The 24,759-nt window shown below is 42.6% G+C and overlaps 1 protein-coding gene across 4 annotated transcripts in view; it reads left to right on the top strand.

Annotated features, from left to right (window-relative positions):
• The window catches only part of LOC100566500 (connector enhancer of kinase suppressor of ras 2), a 296,823-nt gene that overhangs the window by 258,931 nt on the left and 13,133 nt on the right, over positions 1 to 24,759 (top strand). Inside the window, exons 16-23 of one of the 4 annotated variants that reach the window (XM_016995041.2) lie at positions 2,331 to 2,379; positions 3,859 to 4,034; positions 5,235 to 5,308; positions 14,992 to 15,063; positions 17,699 to 17,769; positions 19,114 to 19,214; positions 22,463 to 22,970; positions 24,480 to 24,679. In XM_016995041.2, coding sequence (XP_016850530.2) covers positions 2,331 to 2,379; positions 3,859 to 4,034; positions 5,235 to 5,308; positions 14,992 to 15,063; positions 17,699 to 17,769; positions 19,114 to 19,214; positions 22,463 to 22,970; positions 24,480 to 24,679 — 1,251 coding nt within the window. The other 3 variants (XM_008114641.3, XM_062963810.1, XM_016995043.2) reach the window with 3 other exon arrangements.

The raw sequence follows: 24,759 nt of genomic DNA on the forward strand, positions 1-24,759 counted from the left end.
GAAGGCAAAAAGGCTTGCATCTATACAATCAGCCCGAGGAGCATATTTTATAGTGGTACAGCTTCCAAAACTAAATGGACTTTTGATCAATTCCAACAAGACTATTTTTACCTCTGTTCCAGGAACGTTTTAATCTCTTTCCATTTTCTTTCGTTTTTGGCTTGTGAGTCTCTAGTCTTAATGGTGTTAATTAATTCTTGGAAGGCTAATGAGGTTGCATTTGGTCACCTAAGTTCTCTTGCTGCCTGATTTTGATTTATTGGGAATCATGTGGGCTTGCGGGAAATGGAAAGCATTGTGTAGGCTGCACTTAGACGGACGCAGGGAGGCGACTGCTGTTTATTGACTTTCTGGTCTGTTCTGGCTTCCACTGCGGGGGGACATCAAATAAGTCTCCTTCAAAGCCACTTTGTTGCAAATTTTGTGTTCAATTCAGAAAGGAAAGTGCACAGCCCAAACTGGCTCTGAACTCATGCAGCGAGATTTCATGGGATGTAATGAAAAAATGATTCATTTTTGCGACACAGCCACTGGGTACCAGCACTTCATGAGATACATGAGACAATTTAGGAATGTTGTCGAAAAGTAGATTGCTAGTATTAGCAAGTGCCCACAAAGGTTTGCTCATTCCAGTACTAATACTGGGCCTGATCAAGCCCAGATTTCAGTCTAGTTCCATCGCTGATACACCAACTCCAAGCTGGTGTCATGGTGTCTTGCAGCTTGGTCTGATTCCTCAATAGTAATTGGTACTGGTGCTCCTATGTTGGTATCACTTGCGCCTTGGGTTCTGAGTCCATGTTCAAGTCAATGGTGTGAGTGAACCTATCTTAATATTTTCAGATCTTGGTAAGCAATTTTTGGTATTAGGATTCAAAATCTCAGGTACTAGGACAATAAAACTGAGCTTTGTAAAAGTGGAGTTTATTTAGCCCAGTAGTTCTCAACCTGAGGTATCCAGATGTTTTTGGCCTTCAACTCCCAGAAATCCTAACAGCTGGGATTTCTGGGAATTGTTGGCCAAAAACATCTGGATACCCCAGGTTGAGAACCACTGATCTAGCCCTTCTGTCCCCTTCAGGAATCCCACTGGAGCATTGCAGCACACCAAAATACCTCAGAGTTACTCTGGACCATGTTCTGACTTTTAAGAAGCACGGCTTGACTATCAAGCAAAAAGTGGGTGCTAGAAATAATATCATACAAAAGCTGACTGGCACAACCTGGGGATCACAACCAGACACAGTGAAGACATCTAACCTTGCACTTTGCTGCTCTGCTACTGTGTACACATACCCAGTGTAGAATACATTTCACCACGTTAAAACAGTGGATGTAACTCTTAATGAGACATGCCATATTATCACAGGATGTCTATGCCCTACACCGCTGGAGAAATTATACTGTTTAGCCGGCATTGCACCACCTGACATCCGTCAGGAAGTAATGAAAGGACCAAGGCGTTGACATCTCGGCCCATCCTCTGTTTGGATATCAGCCAGCACGCCAACACCTTAAATCAAGAAACAGCTTCCTAAAATACACAAAGATAATTGCGGGAATGCCTCAGCAAACAAGAGTCCAAAAGTGGCAGGCTAAACCCAGAACCTCAATCAATGGCTGATGCCAGATGAGTGACTCCCCCCTGGGCACACAGACTGGGTGACTTGGAAGGTGCTGCACAGGCTGTGCTCTGGCAACACAAGATGCAGAACTAACCTTAATAAATGGGACTACAAAGTGGAGTTCATGACATGTGAGTGTGGAGAAGAGCAAACCACATACTTACTACAATGCAACTTGAGTCCTGCCACATGCACAATGGAGGACCTTCTCACAGCGACACCAGAGGCACTCCAAGTGGCCAGCCACTGGTCAAAGAAAATGCCAAGTCTTTAACTTTGTTTGTGGTTTTTCTATACCTTATAACTGTATTCTCAATTCACTTCGGAGATGATTAAAAAAAGAAAACCCTTCTGCTGGTGGAATGGGTATCAGTGGATCATTCAGGCCATTGCTCAAGTCCAGAACCCTAACAAGAATATGCGTCTGGAGGCATTTCTACCATATTTAGAACAGTTATTTGTCTTCATCCTTTGTATTATTGGAATGCACATCTTATTTACTGTAAATAACCACTGATATGAGTGTTTTAAGCATAGACCCCAATGAATATGGATAGTGGACAAGGTGATGTCTGGATGCAGCAACTTATGTGAGATTTTGGGTTGGTTGTTTCACAAAGCATTGGCTTTTCCTATACTGTTTTGTTCCACCTTCCCACGGACATATACTTAACCAGATTTTTCTCACTTGTCTTTCCCTTCCAGTCTTTTCACTACGCTTCCCTGCGGGTAAAAAGCAAAAAATGGCCCAAAGGTAAGTGGCTTGAACAATGGAGAGAAAATAATAACTGCAAAGCGAATCAATTAAAAAGCTTTTAAAAATCTAATTTGGTTGTACAGTACTTCTCTTAGAAGGGGGAAAGTTAACTATCAATGTTTCTGTGGACATACATTTGTAGTCAACGTTTTGATGAAGCCTGAACCAAAAAGCATTGTCAATGTCCTCTGATTCTATTCCCCACTTTCTGTTGTCCCTGCTTTGAAGAATTTGGCTACATCAATGTTTGGAAAACTAACTTCCCATCCAAAATATGAAAAACCTATTTTCCTCCATCCATTATAACCCAGTTTTGATGCCAATCCTCCTCTCCTCCCTCCCTCATCCTGGAGCCCATCCAATGTACATTACGTCGAATGAGCCCCAAGTTAATGGACACTGGAGATCACCAAAAGGCACCAGACATTAATCTGAAGTCCTTCTCACACTACCGTGTCGAAACAAAGACTCATTTTCAGATTTTAGTTGTGGAATGCTATGAGAAGAAGCCGTACTAATTTAGTGCAATCTAAACTCTTGACTGTGTTTCGCAGCAGTAAGACAAATATAATTAATATAACAATGTAAACTCAATTTTTCACAGTGAACAGTTTAATGTTTTAGTTAAATTTGTCCTGGGCTTTTAAGGAAAAGTGATACAAATGCATGAGGGAAGGGGAAGGAGGTTCTGTTTCTGGTCATTCGAAAAATGGGTCAAGAATAAAAATTCTGGGTCTCAACCTGTGGTTCCCCAGGTGTTTTGGTCTACAACTCCCAGAAATCCCAGCCAGTTTACCAGCTGTTAGGATTTCTGGGTACTGAAGGCCAAAACATCTGGGGATGCACAGGTTGACAACCACTGATTTAGACTACAGTAGAGTCTCACTTATCCAACACCCGCTTATCCAACGTTCTGGATTATCCAACACATTTTTGTAGTCAATGTTTTCAATACATCATGATATTTTGGTGCTAAATTCGTAAATACAGTAATTACTACATAGCATTATTGTGTATTGAACTACTTTTTCTGTCAAATTTGTTATCATGATGTTTTGGTGCTTAATTTGTAAAATCATAACCTAATTTAATGTTTAATAGGCTTTTCCTTAATCTCTCCTTATTATCCAACATATTCGCTTATCCAATGTTCTGCCAGCCCGTTTACGTTGGATAAGCGAGACTCTACTGTATTTGGTTCATAGGACTGCAGGTTCATACAGATCTTAGTATATTCATGTGCATGCTGAAATGGAAAAACCCATAGCCACTGGGGTCAGGGGACTTAAAATAGTCCAACAAAGTGAACATGTGAATGCGCCAGAAATTCTCTTATTTTGTACTAATATGACTTTCAATTGGAGTTCAGATAAAAACTGGTGAGTGATGTTATCAGAGAGTCAAACTGGGATAGGATAGAATGTGTCTCTCGTGTAGATTCAGCCTCAGTTTCCCCCATTGCCATTTCCTTTAAAGGAGGCTCACTGAACAACAGCAGCCGGCGGCGGATCTCCTGCAAGGATTTGGGGCATGGAGATTGCGAGGGCTGGTTGTGGAAGAAAAAGGATGCCAAAGGCTACTTTACCCAGAAGTGGAAGAAATATTGGTTCGTGCTGAAGGATTCCTCCTTGTATTGGTACACCAACCAAAATGTGAGTATCTCCTAATGAGTCCCTTAATATTGCCATCCTACTTTTTGCAAAGATAAAATACGGTCATAGTTTTGGTCTCATTTATGATAGTATATCGTCGTTCACGGGAGCCTCTGGTAGTGCAGCGTGTTAAAATGCTGAGCTGCTGAACTTACGGACCAAAAGGTCGGTGGTTTGAATCCGGGGAGCGGAGTGAGCTCCTGCTGTTAGCCCCAGATCCTGCCAACTAGCAGTTCAAAAACATGCAAGTAGATCAATAGGTACCGCTCCGGCGGGAAGGTAACAACGCTCCATGCAGTCATGCCAGCCACATGACCTTGGAGGTGTCTATGGACAACGCCGGCTCTTCGACTTAGAAATGGAAATGAGTACCAACCCCCATAGTCAGACATGACTGGACTTAGTGTCAGGGGAAAACCTTTACCTTTACTATAGTCACTCACACTGGATTGTGCAAAATTGTTCACAAAGGCCAACAAAGCCAGGTGAAAGTGACGATATTGACACGAGTCGCTCCAATTGGAATACTATATATTTGGCTGGTAGGAACATCACAAAGGGCCAATGGAGGCAACTCAGGGCGAGGGCAATCTTTGCTCAACGGATTAACACTTTCAAAGCGATCATATTTTTCTAAAGATCTCACAAGAAAAGAGGAACCCATTGTGCTGGAAATGTTTGCCAAACCATTGCATGCAATTCAGCTTCACAAAAGGTCAAAAGTTGCTGAGTAGCTTCATCCCATGCTGGCATCTTCTCTGATATTTTTGCCTTTTCCAGAAATGGAAATACTTTCAAAAAGGCACTGGTACTTCATCCTCACACTGCAGCCAGGGTTGCAATCTAGGAGTTTGTGGCTTAAGGGCTTTTTGCTCTGGCTTTGATTGTAGTTTAGGATAGGACTTTTCCTTTTTTAACGGGTGAGAATAATGTAAAACCGGCTTCAAAGGAAACGTTTCTCGCACAAAAGTGAAAAGAGCGCACCATGCAAATTTTCGCTCGGCTCTTGGTTATTAATAGGCTCAAGCTGGCCTTCTTTTGACTAAAAATGCTCCCATTTAAAGGTCACTGGCAAACAGAACTGGGATTAACTCTAGCTTGCTCACGTATTTGGAAACTCACCATCTATAATGAAAAGACTGAGCAGGATCTCAACCTTTTGCTCTTTGTCAGCCGTGTTCCCTTTTCCTTTCACAATAGGATGAAAAAGCAGAAGGATTCATCAGTTTGCCAGAGTTCAGGATAGACAGAGCCATCGAATGCAGGAGGAAACAGTAAGTATGTGGGGAAACCGACTGAAAAATGGAGACGGGAGAGTGCTAATGCTTCAAGAGAGGGAAGGTCCGTTGGCCATAACTTTGCATCAAGTCTTATGGTTTCTTGAAGGTGACTGCTTTGACAATGAGGTGGTCCGTGGCCAGTCCAACGCTTGGGCAAAGTGGGGCAGATGCCTCAGCCATTGGGTTTTGAGCATGGAAAGTTGGTGCAAGTATTAAGACTTTCTCATTCTTTCTGTTTGGATTGTACTTGCATATCCATAATTTTGCATCTAAAGTCTTTCTTCAAATACCCCAGAAACAATGGTGAAGGACAATGAAGGTTTTCACCAAACCAGAGGTGGTTGGAGTAAAACCTTCATTGTACTTGACTCTTGTTCATAATGGTTGGAGCTGATAGGAACGTGAGTCTAACAATTTCCAGGGAGTTACAAGTTCTCCATCCCTGGTCTTCTAATAAAGGCCTTTCTGGAGTTTCAGAGCTGTGGGTCTTTCTTATCCTGAACTGAAGACATTTAAGTGTTGGCCTTCCATATAGAATGAGGCGGGAGAGGCCTTCCATATAGAATGAGGCGGGCTGTGGCGCAGGCGGGAGAGCAAGCCAGCTGCAACCAGCTGCAATGAATCACTCTGACCAGGAGGTCATGAGTTCGAGGCCGCTCGGAGCCTATGTTTGTTTGTCTTTGTTCTATGTTAAAAGGCATTGAATGTTTGCCTATATCTGTAATGTGATCCGCCCTGAGTCCCCTTCGGGGTGAGAAGGGCAGAATATAAATGCTGTAAATAAATAAATAAATAAATAAGTACTCCATCCATAAAAAATAATTGAATATTCTCCAAGAGTGTCCTGAGATATTTCAATAACTCAGGAAACAACAAAAATTGTGGCCCATCTGTACTTGATCTTATTTATTTATTTTTTATTTATAGTTTACAGTATTTATATTCCGCTCTTCTCACCCTGAAGGGGACTCAGATATCAATGTACATATACATGGCAAACATTCAGTGCCATTAGACATACGACATACAGACAGAGACACAGAGGCAATTTAACATTTTCTAGCTTCCAGTTTCATGAGGGTATGCTCGATTCCGGCCACAGGGGGAGCTGCTTCTTCATCATCCACTGTGACACTGAGTCCTTGATGGAGTACTTCCTCATTCTTCCGCATGGTGCTGGACATTTTTATGGTGCCGTAAATTAGTTAAATTAGCCTCCCCGCATAAAGCGGTACCTAAATTTCCTACTTCAGGTTGCTTAGGTCAACAATGAGCTAGGCTATTTAATGGTTAGGCGCTCAATCCGACCCAGGCTGGTTCAAACTCATGACCTTTCAGTCAGTAGTGATTTATTGCAGCTGGCTACTAACCAGCTGCGCCACAGCCCGCCTGTTGTCTAGATGAACTCTGCTGTTCTGCTGTTGTCTAGATGAACTCTGTAGTGTCAGTGTGGAAAACTAGCTTAGCAGGATATCAAAGATTTTGAACATTTTGGAGACGAGCTTTGTCAGTGGCATGCTCTATTGTTGCATTGGTTTCCTCATCTAAAGTGCCATATACAAGTAAACATTCACTCATTCGGTAGCACTTCGGAGACTGGGAAACAAGTCACTAGACAGGCCCGAAGGCAAGGAAGAAAAGATAAGAATCACTCGTTTGACTCCAGGAATCATCACAGCCAGAAATCTAACTTCCCCCGACAGTCGGGTGCTCTCCTGGGAGAAACTGCTTCGGAAGATTTGTGACAACCCACACAAATAAGAACAAAGCAATTGTCATAGCCCAATAGGACAGGTTTTCACATTGTAGCTTGTTTTTACCGTATGGCAAATCTGCTCACTGCATTAGGTCATAATAATAAATATATATATCCGTTCACCAGAATTGCTGATAGATTTGTCCATTGCGCATGTAGGAGCAACTGCCGACGCTGATGAGATACTATAGTTCGGACCTTCCAACATTTCACAGATTAAAACTAGACACATGTAGCTGAGAGATATCAACATGTGGCTCAAGTTATTAATGAGGAAGATGGCACATGTTAGGAGAGGCTGCAGCAGTTTGCTTTTGTCTGATCTTCCTGGGAAGGGCTAGGTTCTATGATCCAATGTGGAAACACTTGTAATACTGGCTGGTTTTTATTTTGGTTTTCACTTTGCATTTTATTTTAATTCTAAATCCTTTTCTTACTAAAAAAAAAATAGCCACTTAATTGTCTTATCTAGTTTTTCAGTTTAGTTATAGAAAGGCCAAGCATTCCCCGTTTTGGTCCTAGAACCACTACTGAGAGCATATGTAACACTGCAAGATTTGTGTCTTTGATGGAAATTCCTTTATTTGTGGTTCGACCCTTTGAGATGGGACACAAATCCAAGGCACCTTCGATACATCTGAATAAAATCTTGCATTATCTGATTTGAACTGGAATATATGGAAGTGTGGACACAGATAGCCCAGTTCAAAGCAGATATTGTGGGATTTTCTGCCTTGATATTCTGGGTTATATGGCTGTGTAGAAGGGCCCCAGGATAAGGCACATGGAACAATGGGAGGGTTTGCCTTCCTTGGCAGCTTGGGATCTTCTCAATAGCTAATGCCTGACATCTGGTGGATGCTGTTGAGGATGTCGGTTCCGTATTTGCCCTTCCTTCTGTGTTCTTTGGGAATGGATGGAACTTGTATATGGTCCTTGGGATGAATTCTGTGCTGAATTTAAACAACATGATGTCTCCCTTATCCATATATTTGAAATCCATGGTTTCACTTACCCATGCTTCAAAAGTATGTCCTTTTGGAAGTGTTTGTGAGCTTTAGTCTTCCAATGCAGTTCTGATTCCAACCCAAGTATATTTAAAATATAAGGTTCACTATTTACTTACTTACTTAGGCGATCCCTCGACGTTCGAGGACGATGGTCTTCCAACCTTGGTATCTTGGGCGTGTGTTCTTAGGTGACTGAAGAGACCGATTCTTGACCCGCATATTCTCCCGCAGTGAGGACATCGGTTTCCAGGTGGAAGGCGGTCCCGGTCGGGGTTAGCTTGACGCTCCTTCCTCTTGGCACGTTTCTCCCTTAAGCCCTCCGTTCGTGCCTCTTCAAACTCCGCAGCACTGCTGGTCACAGCTGACCTCCAATTAGAGCGCTCAAGGGCCAGGGCTTCCCAGTTCTCAGTGTCTATGCCACAGTTTTTAAGGTTGGCTTTGAGCCCATCTTTAAATCTCTTTTCCTGCCCTCCAACATTCCGTTTCCCATTCTTGAGTTCAGAGTAGAGGAGCTGCTTTGGGAGACGGTGATCGGGCATTCGGACAACGTGGCCAGTCCAACGGAGTTGATGGCGTAAGAGCATCGCTTCAATGCTGGTGGTCTTTGCTTCCTCAAGCACGCTGACATTTGTCCGCCTGTCTTCCCAAGAGATTTGCAGGATTTTCCTGAGACAACGCTGATGGAAACGCTCCAGGAGTTTGGTGTGACGTCTGTACACAGTCCACGTTTCGCAGGCATAGAGCAGGGTTGGGAGGACAATGGCTTTATAAACAAGCACCTTGGTCTCTCTACGGATGTCCCGGTCATCGAACACTCTCTGCTTCATACGGAAAAATGCTGCACTCGCAGAGCTCAGGCGGTGTTGTATTTCAGTGTCGATGTTGACTTTTGTGGAGAGGTGGCTACCAAGGTAGCGGAAATGGTCAACATTTTCTAATGTTGCACCGTTAAGCTGTATTCCTGGCTTTGCAGAGGGATTAGCTGGTGCCTGTTGGAAGAGCACTTTGGTTTTCTCGATGTTCAGTGAGAGGCCGAGCTTCTCGTATGCTTCTGCGAAGGTGTTTAGAGTGGCTTGTAGGTCTTCTTCTGAACGCGCACAGACTACGTTGTCATCAGCATATTGGAGTTCTATAACAGATGTTGTGGTGACCTTGGTTTTGGCTCTCAGTCTGCTGAGGTTAAATAGCTTGCCATCTGTCCGATAGATGATTTCCACTCCGGTGGGAAGCTTCCCATCAACAAGGTGAAGTATCATAGCGATGAAGATGGAAAATAAGGTGGGGGCAATAACACATCCCTGCTTGACACCTGATTCAACCTTAAATGGGTCACTTTGGGAGCCGTTGCTGTCCAAGACTGTTGCCATCATGTCATCATGGAGGAGCCGCAGGATGTTCACAAATTTGTCAGGGCACCCGATTTTTTGGAGGATGGTCCAGAGAGCGCTGCGATTCACTGTGTCGAATGCCTTTGCAAGGTCAATGAATGCCATGTACAGAGGTTGGTTTTGTTCCCTGCATTTTTCTTGGAGCTGTCGAGCAGTGAAGATCATGTCCACTGTTCCTCTGGAGGGGCGGAAGCCATTCTGGGATTCTGGGAGGGTGTCTTCTGAGACAGGGAGAAGGCGGTTTGCAAGGATTCTTGCGAGGATTTTCCCGGCGGAGGTTAGAAGGGAGATACCACGATAGTTCCCGCAGTCTGTTCTGTCCCCTTTCTTGAAAAGGGTGATGATGGTGGCATCCTTGAAGTCTGCTGGGATTTTCTCGGTCATCCACACCTTTTCAATAAGCTGGTGGAGTTGTTGCATCAGCTCAGGTCCACCCTCTTTGAAGATTTCAGCGGGAATCCCATCAGGTCCGCTAGCTTTGTTGTTTTTTTGTTGGCTGATGGCATTGCTGACTTCTTCCAAACTAGGCAGTGCTGCAAGCTCATCCCTGGTTTGTTGTTGCGGGATTTGTGAGAGGGTCTCTTCGGCCACATTGGAGCTGCGATTCAGCAGGTTCTGGTAGTGCTCTTTCCAACGTAGTGCAATTGATGTTTTGTCCTTCAGAATTTTGGTTCCATCTGATGAGCGTAGGGGCTGTATGCCATGGTTTCTTGGTCCATAAATGATCTTTGTGGCTTTGAAAAATCCCTGAGCGTCATGGGTATCTGCAAGGTGTTGGATTTCTTCAGCCTTCTTTGTCCACCAGATGTTCTTGAGTTCTCTGGTCCTTCTTTGGACCTCGGCTTTTGCACTGGCATAGATCTTTTTCTTGGCAGCACAGTTGGTGTCTCTCTGCCATGTTTGGAAGGCTTTCCTTTTGTTATCAATCAGCTGTTGGATCTCTTTGTCGTTATCATCAAACCAGTCTTGATGTTTCTTAGTTAGGTATCCAATGCTTTCTTCGCAGGCTGTGATGATGGAGGTCTTCAGTTTGTTCCAATGTTCCTCAACATTTTCGGGGTGTTCTGTGGGTAGATGATCTTTGAGTGTTGTTTGGAGAAGGGCTCGTTTGGAGGGCACCTGAAGGGCTTGGGTGTTCATTTTTCGCCTTGTTTTCCTTCCTTGGAGTCTGCGTTTGGGGACGATCTTGATAGCCATCGTGGATCGGATTAGCCTGTGGTCTGTCCAGCAGTCATCAGTACCTGTCATGGCTCTTGTGAGAAGCACATCGCGGCGGTCTCTGGCACGTGTGATAACATAGTCCAGGAGGTGCCAATGCTTTGACCGAGGGTGCTTCCATGATGTCTTGAGCTTGTTTTTCTGGCGGAAGAGCGTGTTGGTGATGACAAGGTTGTGCTCTCCGCATTTGGTGAGAAGCAAGATGCCATTCGAGTTGCTGTTTCCGACCCCGTCTTTTCCTATGATCCCTCGATGGATTGTCACCTTGCCGTGGTGAGGGGGCTTGCGTGTTCCGATGAACCTGTGGGCACTGGAGTGATGCACTCCCAGGAGTGGCCGCAGGGGAGGTTCCAGACCAAGCACAATCCGAAGACCCAAAGACCTCAACGGCGGAGCAGGCGGAGGATAACATGGTACATGTTACAACGGCTGTGAAGGCGGAAGAAGGCTGCAACAGACTGAGAAGCCACTGTCGTTGTGTTAACCACACCACTGCTGGAACCTCACTCTGTGAAGACTGTGTGTTGACCGGCCGTGCACCGACCTCCACACATTAAAAAAAATCACGCACAGGCGTCTTCCAACAAAAATAAAAACAAACCTACAAAAGTCCCATGGCGATCAGCGAGTGGCGACGGGGGCAGGACTGTGAAATCTGGAAGCCCCTAGTCACAGACTGGCACATGGGCGGTGGATATGGACTCAGTCGTTCTACCTCAAGGACCGAGGCAGTTGAGTAGTCCGGCAGCTGTATCCATGACTGAGCAGCCCTTTTTAGGATCCGCTCTGCTCACCCCACACGGGGAAGGGGCTAGAAAAGGTGCCCTAAACATAGTCTGCCTCTCCTACCCTGACTGGACTGCCGCGTCCAGAGGGGTCACCACTCTGCGGCCAAAAAAGAAAAATGAACTTTGGAACATGGAACGTACAGACATTGTTAGATAACACTGACAGCGAGCGCCCCGAACGCAGGACTGCTCTCATTGCAAGAGAGCTGGGACGCTTCAAGATCGACATAGCAGCCCTTCAGGAGACCCGGAGAGCAGGAGAGGGGCAGCTGAAGGAAGAAAAGGGAGGCTACACCTTCTTCTGGAAGGGACTACCTGAAGAAGAGCGAAGAAGAATACACGGAGTTGGCTTTGCTATCAGAAACGACCTGGTGAAGCACCTGACTGAAGCACCCACTGGCATCAACGAACGACTTTCAACCCTCCGAATTAACCTTGCCAAAAACCAACAGGCAACCATCATATGCGCCTATGCACCAACTCTAGATGCTGACGAAGACATCAAGGAAAAATTTTACTGTCAGCTGGATACCATCCTATCGGAGATACCTAAGGAGGACAAAATCATCCTCCTGGGGGACTTTAACGCAAGAGTCGGAAGGGACTCTGACCTGTGGCCAGGGATCATAGTTCACTATTATCCACAGTGTCAGATATCCACCGGGGAGATATTGAAACTTATCCCCAGCCAATACAGCATTCAAACTGCATACTTTTTAAAGCTTCTTCTCATTTCTTCCCATTCCTGTTAGTCCTCATTTCAGCAGTTAAGCACTTTTCACATTGCTGGACCATGTCCATATGACCGCTTATCCTATGCTGGTCATTCCATTAAAATGTCAACATCTTATATGAATGGGTGGGTTCATGCAGTTGTCATGTACTCAAATTTATGACCTTCCAGAGTCAATCAATTATTGTCTTAATACTCATTGTCAATCAATTATTGAACTTGTCATGCTGTTGGTGGACTACAATGATCAAAGACAAACTTGAAGGCCCAGAACAACCAAGTTCTTCTATATCAATGGTTCCCAACCTTTTTTTGACCAGGGACCACTTGACCAGGGACCATTTCGACCAGTGCCCACTCTCCAACATTAGTACCAAAAGGATAACTCTAGATTTGGTTTTGTTATTTGGGGTGCTGATTCAGAAAATTGCATTGGAAGACCAACGTGCCCCGCTTCCAGGTGCCACATGGAACGGCTTCGCTCAGGGGGAGGGAGAAGGAGGAGAAGCAGCAGTCAGGAGGCCTGTTGTCATGCCTTTCATGGGTAGTCAGCCTCTCCCCTCCCAACATCCCCATTGCCTCAGCACTTATAAGAGGGTTTTGCGAAACCAGTCGCACTGTTGCAACAGTGTAGTAATGGTGACCATATACTAATCCTAACCCTAACTCTAGGACCACACTTTAGTTCTTGGGGACCACTGGTGGTCCATGGACCACAGGTTGAGAACCACTGTTCTATATCTCTCTATGTCTATGTCTATATATCTTGTTGCACATCTCTACAGAGTAAAAAGGAGAATGCAGTAATAGTACTTAGTTAATATCAAAAAGAGGAAAGAACCACACGGATTTTTGTGTGCATGATATTTGACATTTGTGTCATCAGAAGCCTCTATATAGGCTCATTGTATGGCTATATGAGAGCCATGCATGAGTTAGGGCCTTTTACCCTAGCACTCAAGACCTGGCTCTTTACTAGAGCTTTTGATCTATGTTAATTTTATCAATATTTGTATGTATGTTTTTATCCTTTACAATTTTATCTTGTAAATTGCCTAGAGCATCTTGGATGGAGGGCGATTAATAAGTAATTAAATGATGATGATGATGATGATGATTGTATGAGAGCGAAGATTCATGGGACATACAGAGATCAAGTACAGAGGACAAATGTGAGAGACTACGGGTTCTGTGATGAATAATGACATACAATGGCAAGGTTGGGATTACTTAGTCCTGCCTCTCCCTCAACTAAGTGCTGTTCGTTCCTATAAACGGTCCCAACATACTATGTAGATAGTTTCAAAAATCTCCATTGTTTTTACATGCGCAAAAGGCTATTAGCAAAATATGTGACATTTAGCTACAAAAGCACACAGAAATGAAGAAAATTGGATAGAAGTGATGTATTTGAAACCTTTTTCCTTGCTCCTTGGGAAACCCATCCATCCAGTTTTTGCTCTCCTGCGGAGCCATTTCTGTGGTTAACCATTCTTTGGCTTACTCACCAATAAGAACCAAATATCCAGACCTTGTTTTTATTCTTTTTGTTCCTACCAGCTAATGCTGTTGGAGAGCTATTATGCCAAGGAAAGTGAGGCATATTTTCTTTTAGTGAAAGACTTCCTTGTGTGAACAGCAAGGGCTGGCTTTGAAAAGCCTTTCCGTCCGTTTGCTAAAAGGTCACACATTGAGGGGTATTCCGTATTTGCTCATCTGTGACCCTGGTCTGAGTTTCTAATGGAAATGGAGGAAATGGCTGCTTGAATGGCCACCTAAGGAGCTGAATAATTGCTGGAGACTAACAAAAAGGACTGTGCAGCAGTGGCATCTCCTGGACCTCAAGCCAGGTCCACACACAGAAAGACCACAAAGAGAACCTTTATCTGGCATAAAAATTCTAAAGGACGGGAAAGTGAATGAGATTTTGGATTCATGAGTCTGCAAGGATCTTTCAATTCAGATTATAGAAATCATTCCTAATCTCCAAATAAGAAGGTTGATGCACTGTTGGGTATGATGAGACTCTCATGGCTCTGCCTGTTGAGAGAAAGGAAGATCCATCGGTGAAGAAGGAGGCCTCAATTGGAGGCACATGTTGGGGCAATTATTTTAACTTCACTGAAACCAAAGCAAATGGAATTTTAAATAAAAGACACCCACATATTTGTTCTATTGTGACTGTAGAGGAAAATGGAGATATTTAGGACTTCTGTGGCGTGCAGCCCATGGAGGTAGGCTGAAGAGACCTTGGCTGTTGCGTTCCCAGTGGACCATCTCTTCCATATTTGGTTTCCATGCATTTGGTACTCTATAAATTTGTGATATTGCATGACTTCTGGGTGCTACACTTTGTTTCCCTGATGTCAAAGTGGACAACATTTGGCTCACAGACAATATGCCCCTTTTCCCCATCCTATTTTTGCTCCCTGTTATCTCCTGCGACCACTGAATTGACCATTATATATTATCTGCTCTAAACAAGGCATGCAAGCTCTTGTTTTCAGGCCATATTGTGCTCCTGGAAACCTCACAAGAGTGCAGTACAGCTGAAAAATAATATATCTGATCTTCTTAGCAGGAAATCTAGAATTTCAGATCCCTGAATTAAAGAATTCCAGTTCTGATTTGGAAAAGAACTCTGCATGATGTTCAGAAGGCATTTGCCACAGGGTTTTTGGAAAGTTAGTATATAACTGGATGCCTCGCTCTTCAAGCCCCAAATATCTGATATTTTATTTACGGAGAATGTTTCCCTTTTCTTTCTTTCCGCTTCCTTTGCAGTGCCTTCAAAGCTTGTCACCCCAAAATTAAGAGCTTCTTCTTCGCAACGGACTGCCTGGAAGAAATGAATAGGTAAGGTGCATGGGTTCTCTCCATGGAAGTTGAGCAATTGTATTCCGGTATATACAGAGCAAAAGGATGAAAGGAAATTACGGATATTTTGATGTATAGAGAGCAAAAGGATGAAAGGACATTCCAACAGCTATGAATGAATGGGATGGGACTATCTCGTCTGAGGCTTTGAAAGCAGAACTATAGCTGCTAAGGACATGTTTTCAAAGGGAGACCTATATTTGAAACTGTTCCAGGGCCCAATCCATCAGAATCCAGCCTTGGATTGTTTTCTAGAAAATGTTGCTTGGCACATGCATGGCCCTTCCTTTCTAGCCTATCTTGTATCCCCTTTGGTTTTTCTCATCGTTCTGCTTTCAGCAAACAAGCTTTTCCTTGCAAAAGGAGTGCCTTCATGCTTCCTTGTGCACTTTGCAAAGCACCAAGCCAATGTGTGCACTTTGCAATGAATTAATGATGCAATTAATACATTTATCTCTGGTGGGGTTTGGGTCACTCTGTCCCTTGTAAAGCGATAAACAATGCTGGCCCATAAATCTGCTTACACACGAGAGAGCCTTCCCAGCACTTCACTTTTTATGTTATTTGTTACATCTGATGAAATCAGCACAGAGTGTGATATTTATTCATCAGCTCGCTCGAGTTTGAGAAATCAAAAGTGCGATGAGAATTAATTTTGTGATAAAATGCAAAGGTTGTCCAGATTAATTCCAATTAGAGGAAAGCAGCATGTTATTAATATTTTAAATCGCCTCCTGCAGATAGTATTTGCTGAGTGCATCAGAGAATACTTGGCTAGATCACACCACTTTGGTGCCCCGATAAAGCAGATAAAAGCAGAGCAGAGCCTGTAATTTTGAAATGAATGTGAACTGTTGAAAAGGCTAGAAAGGAACAATATTGATTTTTAATCAGATAAGTGGAGATGCTTTGCCTTGTCAGCTAATTGAAAGCAGGTCCATGATTTATTTATTTCGCTTGGTATTTAAGGGAACCAGCAGGGTGTAGTGATTTGAGCTCTGGAGACCAGGGTTCGATTCCCTGCTTAGCCATGGAAACCCAGTGGGTGAGTCACACACTCTCAGCCTCAGAAAACCCCATGATGGGTTCACCTTATGGTCATCATGAGCCAGGAACCTGAAGGCACAGAACAACAGCAATAGAAAATTTGTTTGAGTCTTAATTTCCCATTGAGGACTTCATCACATGCAATAAAATCAGCCTTTCTACACATTTAAGAAACGGTTCGAATCCGGGGAACGGGGTGAGCTTCCACTGTTAGCCCCAGTTTCTGCTCACCTAGCAGTTCAAAAACATGCAAATGTCAGTAGATCAATAGGTACCGCTCTGGCGGGAAGGTAACGGCGTTCCATGCAGTCATGCCAACCACATGACCTTGGAGGTGTCTATAAACAACGCTGGCTCTTCTACTTAGAAATGGAGATGATCACCAACCCCCAGAGTCAGACACAACTAGGCTTAATGTCAGGAGAAAACCTTTACCTTAAAAAATGGCTATTGATGGAGCCATCACATGACGCAAGCTTGTACCATGGGTTTCAACTATTTCATTGTTTCTAAAGTGTGGCAATCGACTTCATTTTAAATTCCCCACATAGAGACGTGTAAAAACGTCAAATTTCACGTGTGATGGAAATTCCCCATTTTCCGCTTGTAAACATAACAATGATGTCGTTCTGGAGGGAGGATCTGAGATGGGCAGTATAGATTCTTTTCTTCTGTCATTATCTTTTCGGGACTAAGAAAGAAGGAATTGTAATGTATATCCCTTTTGAATGTGATCTTGCATTAAAAAATTCTCCCACGAGAAAAAACAGAGGATTTTTTTCTATCAAAAGAAGATGGAGGGGAGACATTGGGAGGAAAAATATGTCTCCCATGCGACGGGAAGGCAAAGAGATAATCTGGGGGGGAAAAGGGAAACAAGGGAAAATGTGTGATGGGAATAGGAAAATCTTTCGTTTAATTTCCAAACTGGGTGTTTTGAAACTTAAGGGAAAAACAACTATTCCCAATGCTGTACTTATCACATGGGATGAAGTCCTTAGTTTTATTATTAGTACTTCTATCAGATTCGCCATTTCTTCCATTTGTTGGTTTGGGAAAGGGAAGAGGGCTCATTCAAACCAATTTAGACCCCTAGTTTATGCTGGAAAAGTAAGACAACCCAGTTCTCTGAAATAATTCCCAGTCCAGTCCAGGGGAGCAGTCTCCCCGCACATTCACCCCTGCGGATGGCTTTTATAGGAACATGTTATGCTGGATTTACAGGAGAGGCTTGTGCAATATTCATATCCCTTTGAGATGTGCACAGTTAGAAGGAAAGCTGTCTTGTCAAACTGTGCAAGCTTCCCCCTGCGGAGAGATATGAAAGGCTGGGGAAAATATAAGCCTGCTAAGAGCCATAGTATATAATTACCCACATTATATCCAGGATAGATTTCCCACTATAAGACTGCTGAGCATCCAAAATGAACACTTCTCTAGAGTTTCTTCAGTCTTCCAAGAACTAGGGCAAACATCCCTATATTCTGGAGATAACCAAATTGCTCTGAAAGTACTACTATAGAAGAGCTATCAGATTTAAAGCCTTGTTTCTTTATTCTTTCATCAGGTGGATGAACCGTTTAGGTCTTGCAGCGATTGGATATACACCAGATGACAAGGATATCCGGCCAGATGAAGGTAATCCAGCCGGATTAAATGCATCCCTTGTGGAAACAATGATGCGGGGTGGAAACTGACTTGTCCACCCAAGAGTAAGTCATCCACATATAGGAAGTACAGGTAGATCCTGGTTGAGCAACCTAGAAAATCCAACATCCATCGTCCACATTTCCTAGGCAGCACCAGCCTCTCCCAGCCAGATTGAACACAACTAGTTCTCATTGCTCAAAATCAGAATTGCATTCCTTGGAAGCTGCTTGAGGCTGAAGTCTTTAAGGTTTGGCAAGTGAAAATATGACGGTGCTGAACTCCATGGATGATATTGTCCCATCCTTAACGTGGGAAGGGAGTTGAACTATGTCTCCCATAGATGATATTATTGTTGCTGTTGCTGTTGTTGTTGTTAATAATAATAATTCTGTCTGATGTATTTGTATGAATTGTATATGTTGTGTGCCGCTTTGAGCCCCACCCATGGGAGAAAAGCAGAATATAAATAAATTAATAATAATAATAATAATTCATTTCTTTCCCGATTTTCTCCCGTGGGTGGGATTCAAAGTGGCGTACAACATATAAAAATCATACAAATACATCTGACCACAATACATAAACAGTTAAAACATCATATCCCAATATAAAATATGTCTGCCAGTGTGTTTAATATCATGGCAGAAGGAGGGAAGAATGGAAATCTTCCCTTTTGGTGCATTGCTTCCTAGAAATACGGTATTCTTGTTGGAAACACTTTCCAAATTGGGAACACAAACATATTCCAATACTACAGTAGACTTAAGTTGGATCTTTAATGCCATATAACCTAGTTTCTGACCCAGAGTTATATGAGTCTACACTCATAATCCAGTTCAAAGTAAATGACCTAGATCAGGCATGGGCAAACTTGGGCCGTCAGGGTGTTTTGTACTTCAACTCCCACAATTCCTAACAATCTACTGGCCCACGTTTGTCCATGCCTGATCTAGATTAAGAAACTGGATTATATGGCAATGTAGATGGGGCCATTGTCTCCCACTCCCATCCTCTATCTCTATCCTCCCTTTGAAGAGTCAAACTATCAGCCTTACTTCTTAATAGTCCTACCTCAAGTAGACCTGTTGATTCAATCGAATTCACTTTTGTACTACTTACCGCCCAACAATTCATTGAATGTGTCTACTCCATTTGGGACAGACCAATAAGATTTCAGCCATTATGAATTAAATCTGCACACGTAAGGCTATTTGTATTGGGAGCACCATGTATTAGGCACTGGGGCTGTTTCACTGTGACAATAGGGTCAGCGTGCCATGATATTTTGAAAATGTTGCCTAATTCACCACAATGCAAACACTTTTGTAGCAGATTACTGGAGCGAAAGTGACCAGGAGGATATTGACGGCTCCTTAACGCTGAAACAAGAGGGACCTGCAACGATTTGTGACACCTACCACCGAACACCCTCAGTAAGTTCCTTAAGGCATAGAAAGGAATTATGTCCCGTTCTTAATGTTGCATTGTTTTCATTCTAGACTTTGGACCACAACCAAACCATGGAAGATATGAATTGACTTTGTAAGCAACATAAATTCATAGATATCTAAGGAACCATGGTCAAAAGTCTTCTACACCGCCATATAAAATCCATATTATCTGCTTTGAACTGGATTATATGGCAATGTAGAGTCATCTAATCCAGTTTAAAGCAGATAATGTGGATTCTGTGCTTTGATGATCAGTGTAGAAGGAGCCTAAGATGCTAATCAACAAATATGACCTCAGTCTCCATCACATTTGGCTTCTAAATACAGATTATCTGAATTCTCTTAAAAAGTGGTTCAAATTAAAACCATTTCCATCAAAGACTGGCTTTGTGCCATACCAACCAGGGCAAAGCACGGATGTAAACTTGCTAAAGAATGATAAATATTTATAAACCATATGTTGCCCTGTGGCTAGTGAATGTGTGGTTGATATAACGGAATGTGTTTTTACTTCCTTTAACCTGTGTTGCTAAGTGCAGATAGGACTCTTTCTATTTGTCTTTCAGATTTTTCTCCAGCCTGAACGATGCCATCCTCAAACAGCCAGAACCAAAGAGAGAATGACTGAGGCAACAGCATCACATGGGTGAAGCTCAGACTGATTTTCACCCATGTGATGCTGTTCGATCCACTGGGACGCAGGTTAACACCTCCCTTTCCATTTTTGTCTCTCTTTCTCTCTGTGTCCTTTTTAAAAATCTCATTAAGTATAATGTCAAACATAATTTAACTTTTAAGAATTGCCTTCTAACAACTATGGGTGCATTTACACTATAGAATCAATGCAGTTTAATACCTCTTACCTGCTATGATTCAATGCTATGAAATCATAGGAACTGTAGGAGCCCCCGGTTGCACAGTGGGTTAAACCCTTGTGCCGGCAGGACTGATGACTTGAAGGTTGGGTTGCAGACCTGAAGGTTGTCAGTTCGAATCCAACCCGGGGAGAGCGCGGATGAGCTCCCTCTATCAGCTCCAGCTCCATACGGGGACATGAGAGAAGCCTCCCACAGAGATGGTAAAACATTCAGGCATCCTTGCAGATAGCCAATTCTCTCACACCAGAAGCAATTTCTAAAAAAAATATAGGAATTGTAGTTCTACAGGGTCTTTAGCCTCATCTTACGAAACTACAACTCCCTTGACTCCATAGCATTGAGCCATGGCTGTTAAAGTGGCGTCGAACTGTGTTAATCTTGGATGCACCCTAAATCTTCTTCATTTCATTGGAACAATCGTTCATTGAAAATAAGAAGAAATTGGAATTCCAATCGTGGGCTCTCTTTTATAGAGAAGGGACATATGAATAAGCCATGGAAGCCTTGGAAAATAAACATTTCCCAGCAATATCCTTTAACAGGATTACCTTTAGGCAGGGAAATTAGAATTATTCTTTATCCTTGTTGCAAAGATGGTAAAAAAATGTCAATTAAGGAGATATAACTGGCATGTTCCCATGTTCTTTTCTGGTGGCATTGCTACTTCTTGAGTGACTTCCATTGCATCCATAGCTGCCATGGCAAGACCTTCCAAGCCAATAGCAGTATGTTCAATGTATAGATATGGATACAGTGGGGAAAAGATAAATGCTTCCAGATCCTGAGCCTTCTGTTTTTAGCATATCCCTAGTGAGCAGAAGTCACAGAGAATAGGCCTGCCAGGAAACTTGGCATTTCTTGTGTTGACCACTATTTTGGATACAGTAGTGTATGTTGATAGATGTTCTGTGACAAGTAGGGAAGAATCTCCTGTGAAACTCAGCAAAATACTCTAAATAGAATATTTTTACAACCAGGGAGGGTTTACACTGCACAGCCCTTGTTGTCTTTTTTTCTTGCATCATCCAATGCCCTTCATCATATAACTAATAGGGCTGTGCAAAACGTTGGAGGCTATTTCGAATTTCGCAGATTTGCATGATTTTTGAATACAAACTTCCAAATTACTAACTGGAACTGGACCCCCTCCAAAGCATTATGAAATGAAACAGAAACATTTCAGAGAGATTAGTAAATATTTGTTGTTTTGGAGAGTTTCAAAATGTGTTTTTTCCATGTAACATACTCTCTATGTCAGGGGTCCCCAAACTAAGGCCCGGGGGCCGGATGCGGCCCTCCAAGGTAATTTACCTGGCCCTCGCCCTCATTTATAATATAATATTTTTATATCCGTTTTAATAATATAATATATTGTATATACATATAATACTGATAATAATGTTATTTTATACAATACAATACTAACAATAATATCATATAATAATATTAATTATATGTTATATATTACATATAATATTACAGTATAGTGGTATAGTTCAATATAGTATAATGCCAATATTGTGCTATGCTAATAATATAATAAATTGTATGTACATACAGCTGCTCTGAGTTCCCTTCGGGGTGAGAAAGGTGGGATATAAATGTAGTAAATAAATGTAGTAAATGAATAAATATATAATTTTGGACTTAGGCTTGCCCAAAGTCTGAAATGACTTGAAGACACACAACAACAACAACAACAATCCTAATTAACCTGACTATCTCATTGGCCAGAAGCAGGCCCACACTTCCTATTGAAATCCTCATAGGTTTATGTTGGTTAAAATTATTTTCATTTTTAAATATTGTATTGTTCTTTCATTGTTATTGTTGTTGTTTTGCACTACATATAAGATATGTGCAGTGTGCATAGGAATTGGTTCGGTTTTTTTCCCCAAATGATAATTCGGCCCCTCAACAGTCTGAAGGATTGTGGACCGGCCCTCTGCTTTAAAAGTTTGAGGACCCCTGCTCTATGTGATGAAACTTGGCAGGATTTATGCCCTGCTTATGTTGCATCACTATGCAGAAATTCAAGGGGATACCTCTTGTAGTTATTTTTAAAAATGTAAAAAGAAATTCCTAAAAATCAGTGATCAAAACGTTCTGAAACCTGGCAGGCTTAAAGTTGCAAATGTTGCCTACAAGTGTGCCAAGTTTAATCCTCATAGCCATAAAAATGACAGAGAAACGAGCCTCACGGCTTTGGAGATTAGGGTATGAAACAAAACGGGACCCCTCCGAATCTGTACGAAACAAAGCCGGGGCCATTCGAATCTCCAAAACAAATTACTAATTGGATTCCAGCTGTTTCGTACACCTCTAATAACTAACTGTTTCAATTCTTTGTAGATGAATTCTTCGAGTCCATTCCCTGAGCCCAAACACGGCCGACATTTCTCCAGCGAATCAACGTATTCTCATTCTTCCGCGGAGGATTCCCGGCAGGACCCAATGGGAACGACGCATTCAGCAGGCTGCAGGCCTCCCTACAGAGAACGGCGCTCGTGGCAGGACCTCATAGAGACTCCCCTGACCAGTTCAGGCCTCCATTTCCTCCAGACCGTCCCTCCCGACCCGGAGTACGTGAGTGGGCACCTCGGCTTATCGCCAGAGAGGCGGCGGCAGGCGACGCTCCCGGTCCAGAGGCGGCACAACCTTGAGCAGGACGGCCCGTTCCCACTGGTGGAGTGCCACCGGGGCCCCAGTTCGCACACCCGGCCCCAGAAGCAGCGCAGTCAAAGCCTTCCGCGAAACAGAGACGTCCGAGTCAAAGGCCGTGTAAAACCCAGCGGGATAACAGAGGAGAGATCAGAAGAGAAACTGCCCATTAAAAAGCAAAGTAGTTTGTGTGAAGAAGGTAAGAAGAAGTTTAAAACATCGCTGGTATATTACACCCAAAAAATTAGGAATAATGTATAAAAATGTTGATCAAAAATGTTGGAAGTGTAAATCACATGAAGGCACATTCTACCACATGTGGTGGTCGTGTGAAAAAACAATTGAATTTTGGAGATTAATACATACCAAATGTAAAAAAATACTTTAAAAAGATTTCCCAATGAAACCTGAAATGTATCTATTAGGCATGTTTGACTTTGATTTTTTGGGGGATTTAAACACAGACAAGTTGTTTACATTTTTAGTGATGGCAGCTAGGATGGTGTTTGCCAAACTCTGGAAACAAGATTTAATCCCTACCAAGATACAATGGATTGATTAAATCATGGAAATAAAGGACATTGATAAATTGACATATCTGATGAAGCAGAGCAATGGAAAGGGAATTAAAAAGACGGACTAGACTATGGTTGATAGTTATCTAAAGATGGACAGAAAATAAATTAATAATAGTATGAAGGATGGATCCTATATAGATAGAGGAAAATGTAATTAATTTGCAGAAGTTTATGATATACAAAGATTAGATAGGTATGGGGTAAAGGAAGAGGAACGGAAGTCAACAATTATTTTTCTTTTTATTTCTATTTTTTTTCTCTAATTATTATTATTATTCTTTTTTTGGTGGGGGGAATTTTGGCTATTGTACTCTACTTTCTTTTTCTTCACTTTCCTTTAAAAATTTGTTCTCACTCTTTCGCTGTAAAGTTTTGAAAATCATAATAAAAATTAATTTTTTTAAAAAGGGGAAGTTTAAAAGACCCAGTGAGGGAGAATGTGTAGCTCGGTGGCTGAGCTCTGTGTGCAAAAGGTCTCACTTTAGAATAATAATAATAATCATCATCATCATCATCATCATCTTTATTTATATCCCGACCTTCTCCCCAAAGAGACTCAGAGTGGATTACAGTACATAAACAAACACAGGCAAACATTCAATGCCTTGTTACAATGAGGCACACATACACAGAAAAAGGCAAAGGCTTCTCCTTTCATTTCCAGCTCTGGAAACTACTTGGAGCATCTTTTTGCCTTTTACCACCAAAGCAGTACCTATTTATTTACTCACATTTGTATGTTTTTGAACTGCTAGATTTGCAGGAGCTAAGGCCAACAGCAGATCCCACAGATTTGAACTGCCAACCTTTAGGTCAGCAGCACAAGGGTTTAACCCATTGCGCCACCGTGGCCGCTATAAAAGGATCACTTTCATAGCACAGGACTGTAGTACTTCGATACTATTTTCACTGCCATGTCTCAATCTCGTGACATTTTGGGATGTGTAGTTTGATAAGGTACCAGAGCTCTCTGGCGAGGTTTCCAAATACTCCATGAAGCTGCACATCTCAGGATTCAATGGAGACATGGCAGTTAAAGGGGTTTCAGAGTGCTATAGATGTGAAAGAATGAAACTGCTTTGTTTCATTGTCAATGGATGACACCTAAATGAAGTGTGATTTTCTTCTAGAAAACGTAGAAGAACAAAAAGAGAGCTCAGATGGTTTGCATGAATTGTACAAGTCTCTGGAACAGGCTAGTTTGTCAGCGTTTGGAGAGCAACGTCCGTCCACCAAGCAGGAGTTCCGGAGGTCCTTCGTAAAGAGATGTAACGATCCTGTTATCAATGAAAAGCTTCATCGGATTCGAGTTCTCAGGAGCACTTTAAAAGTAAGCTAAGCGCACCCTTGCTACATTGTGGCCCAGATCCTATACTGACCACACAATCCTCCCTGCCAGCAACCCAGTCA

Source organism: Anolis carolinensis, unplaced genomic scaffold (genome assembly GCF_035594765.1).
Source record: "Anolis carolinensis isolate JA03-04 unplaced genomic scaffold, rAnoCar3.1.pri scaffold_12, whole genome shotgun sequence".
Taxonomy (NCBI): Eukaryota; Metazoa; Chordata; class Lepidosauria; order Squamata; family Dactyloidae; genus Anolis; species Anolis carolinensis.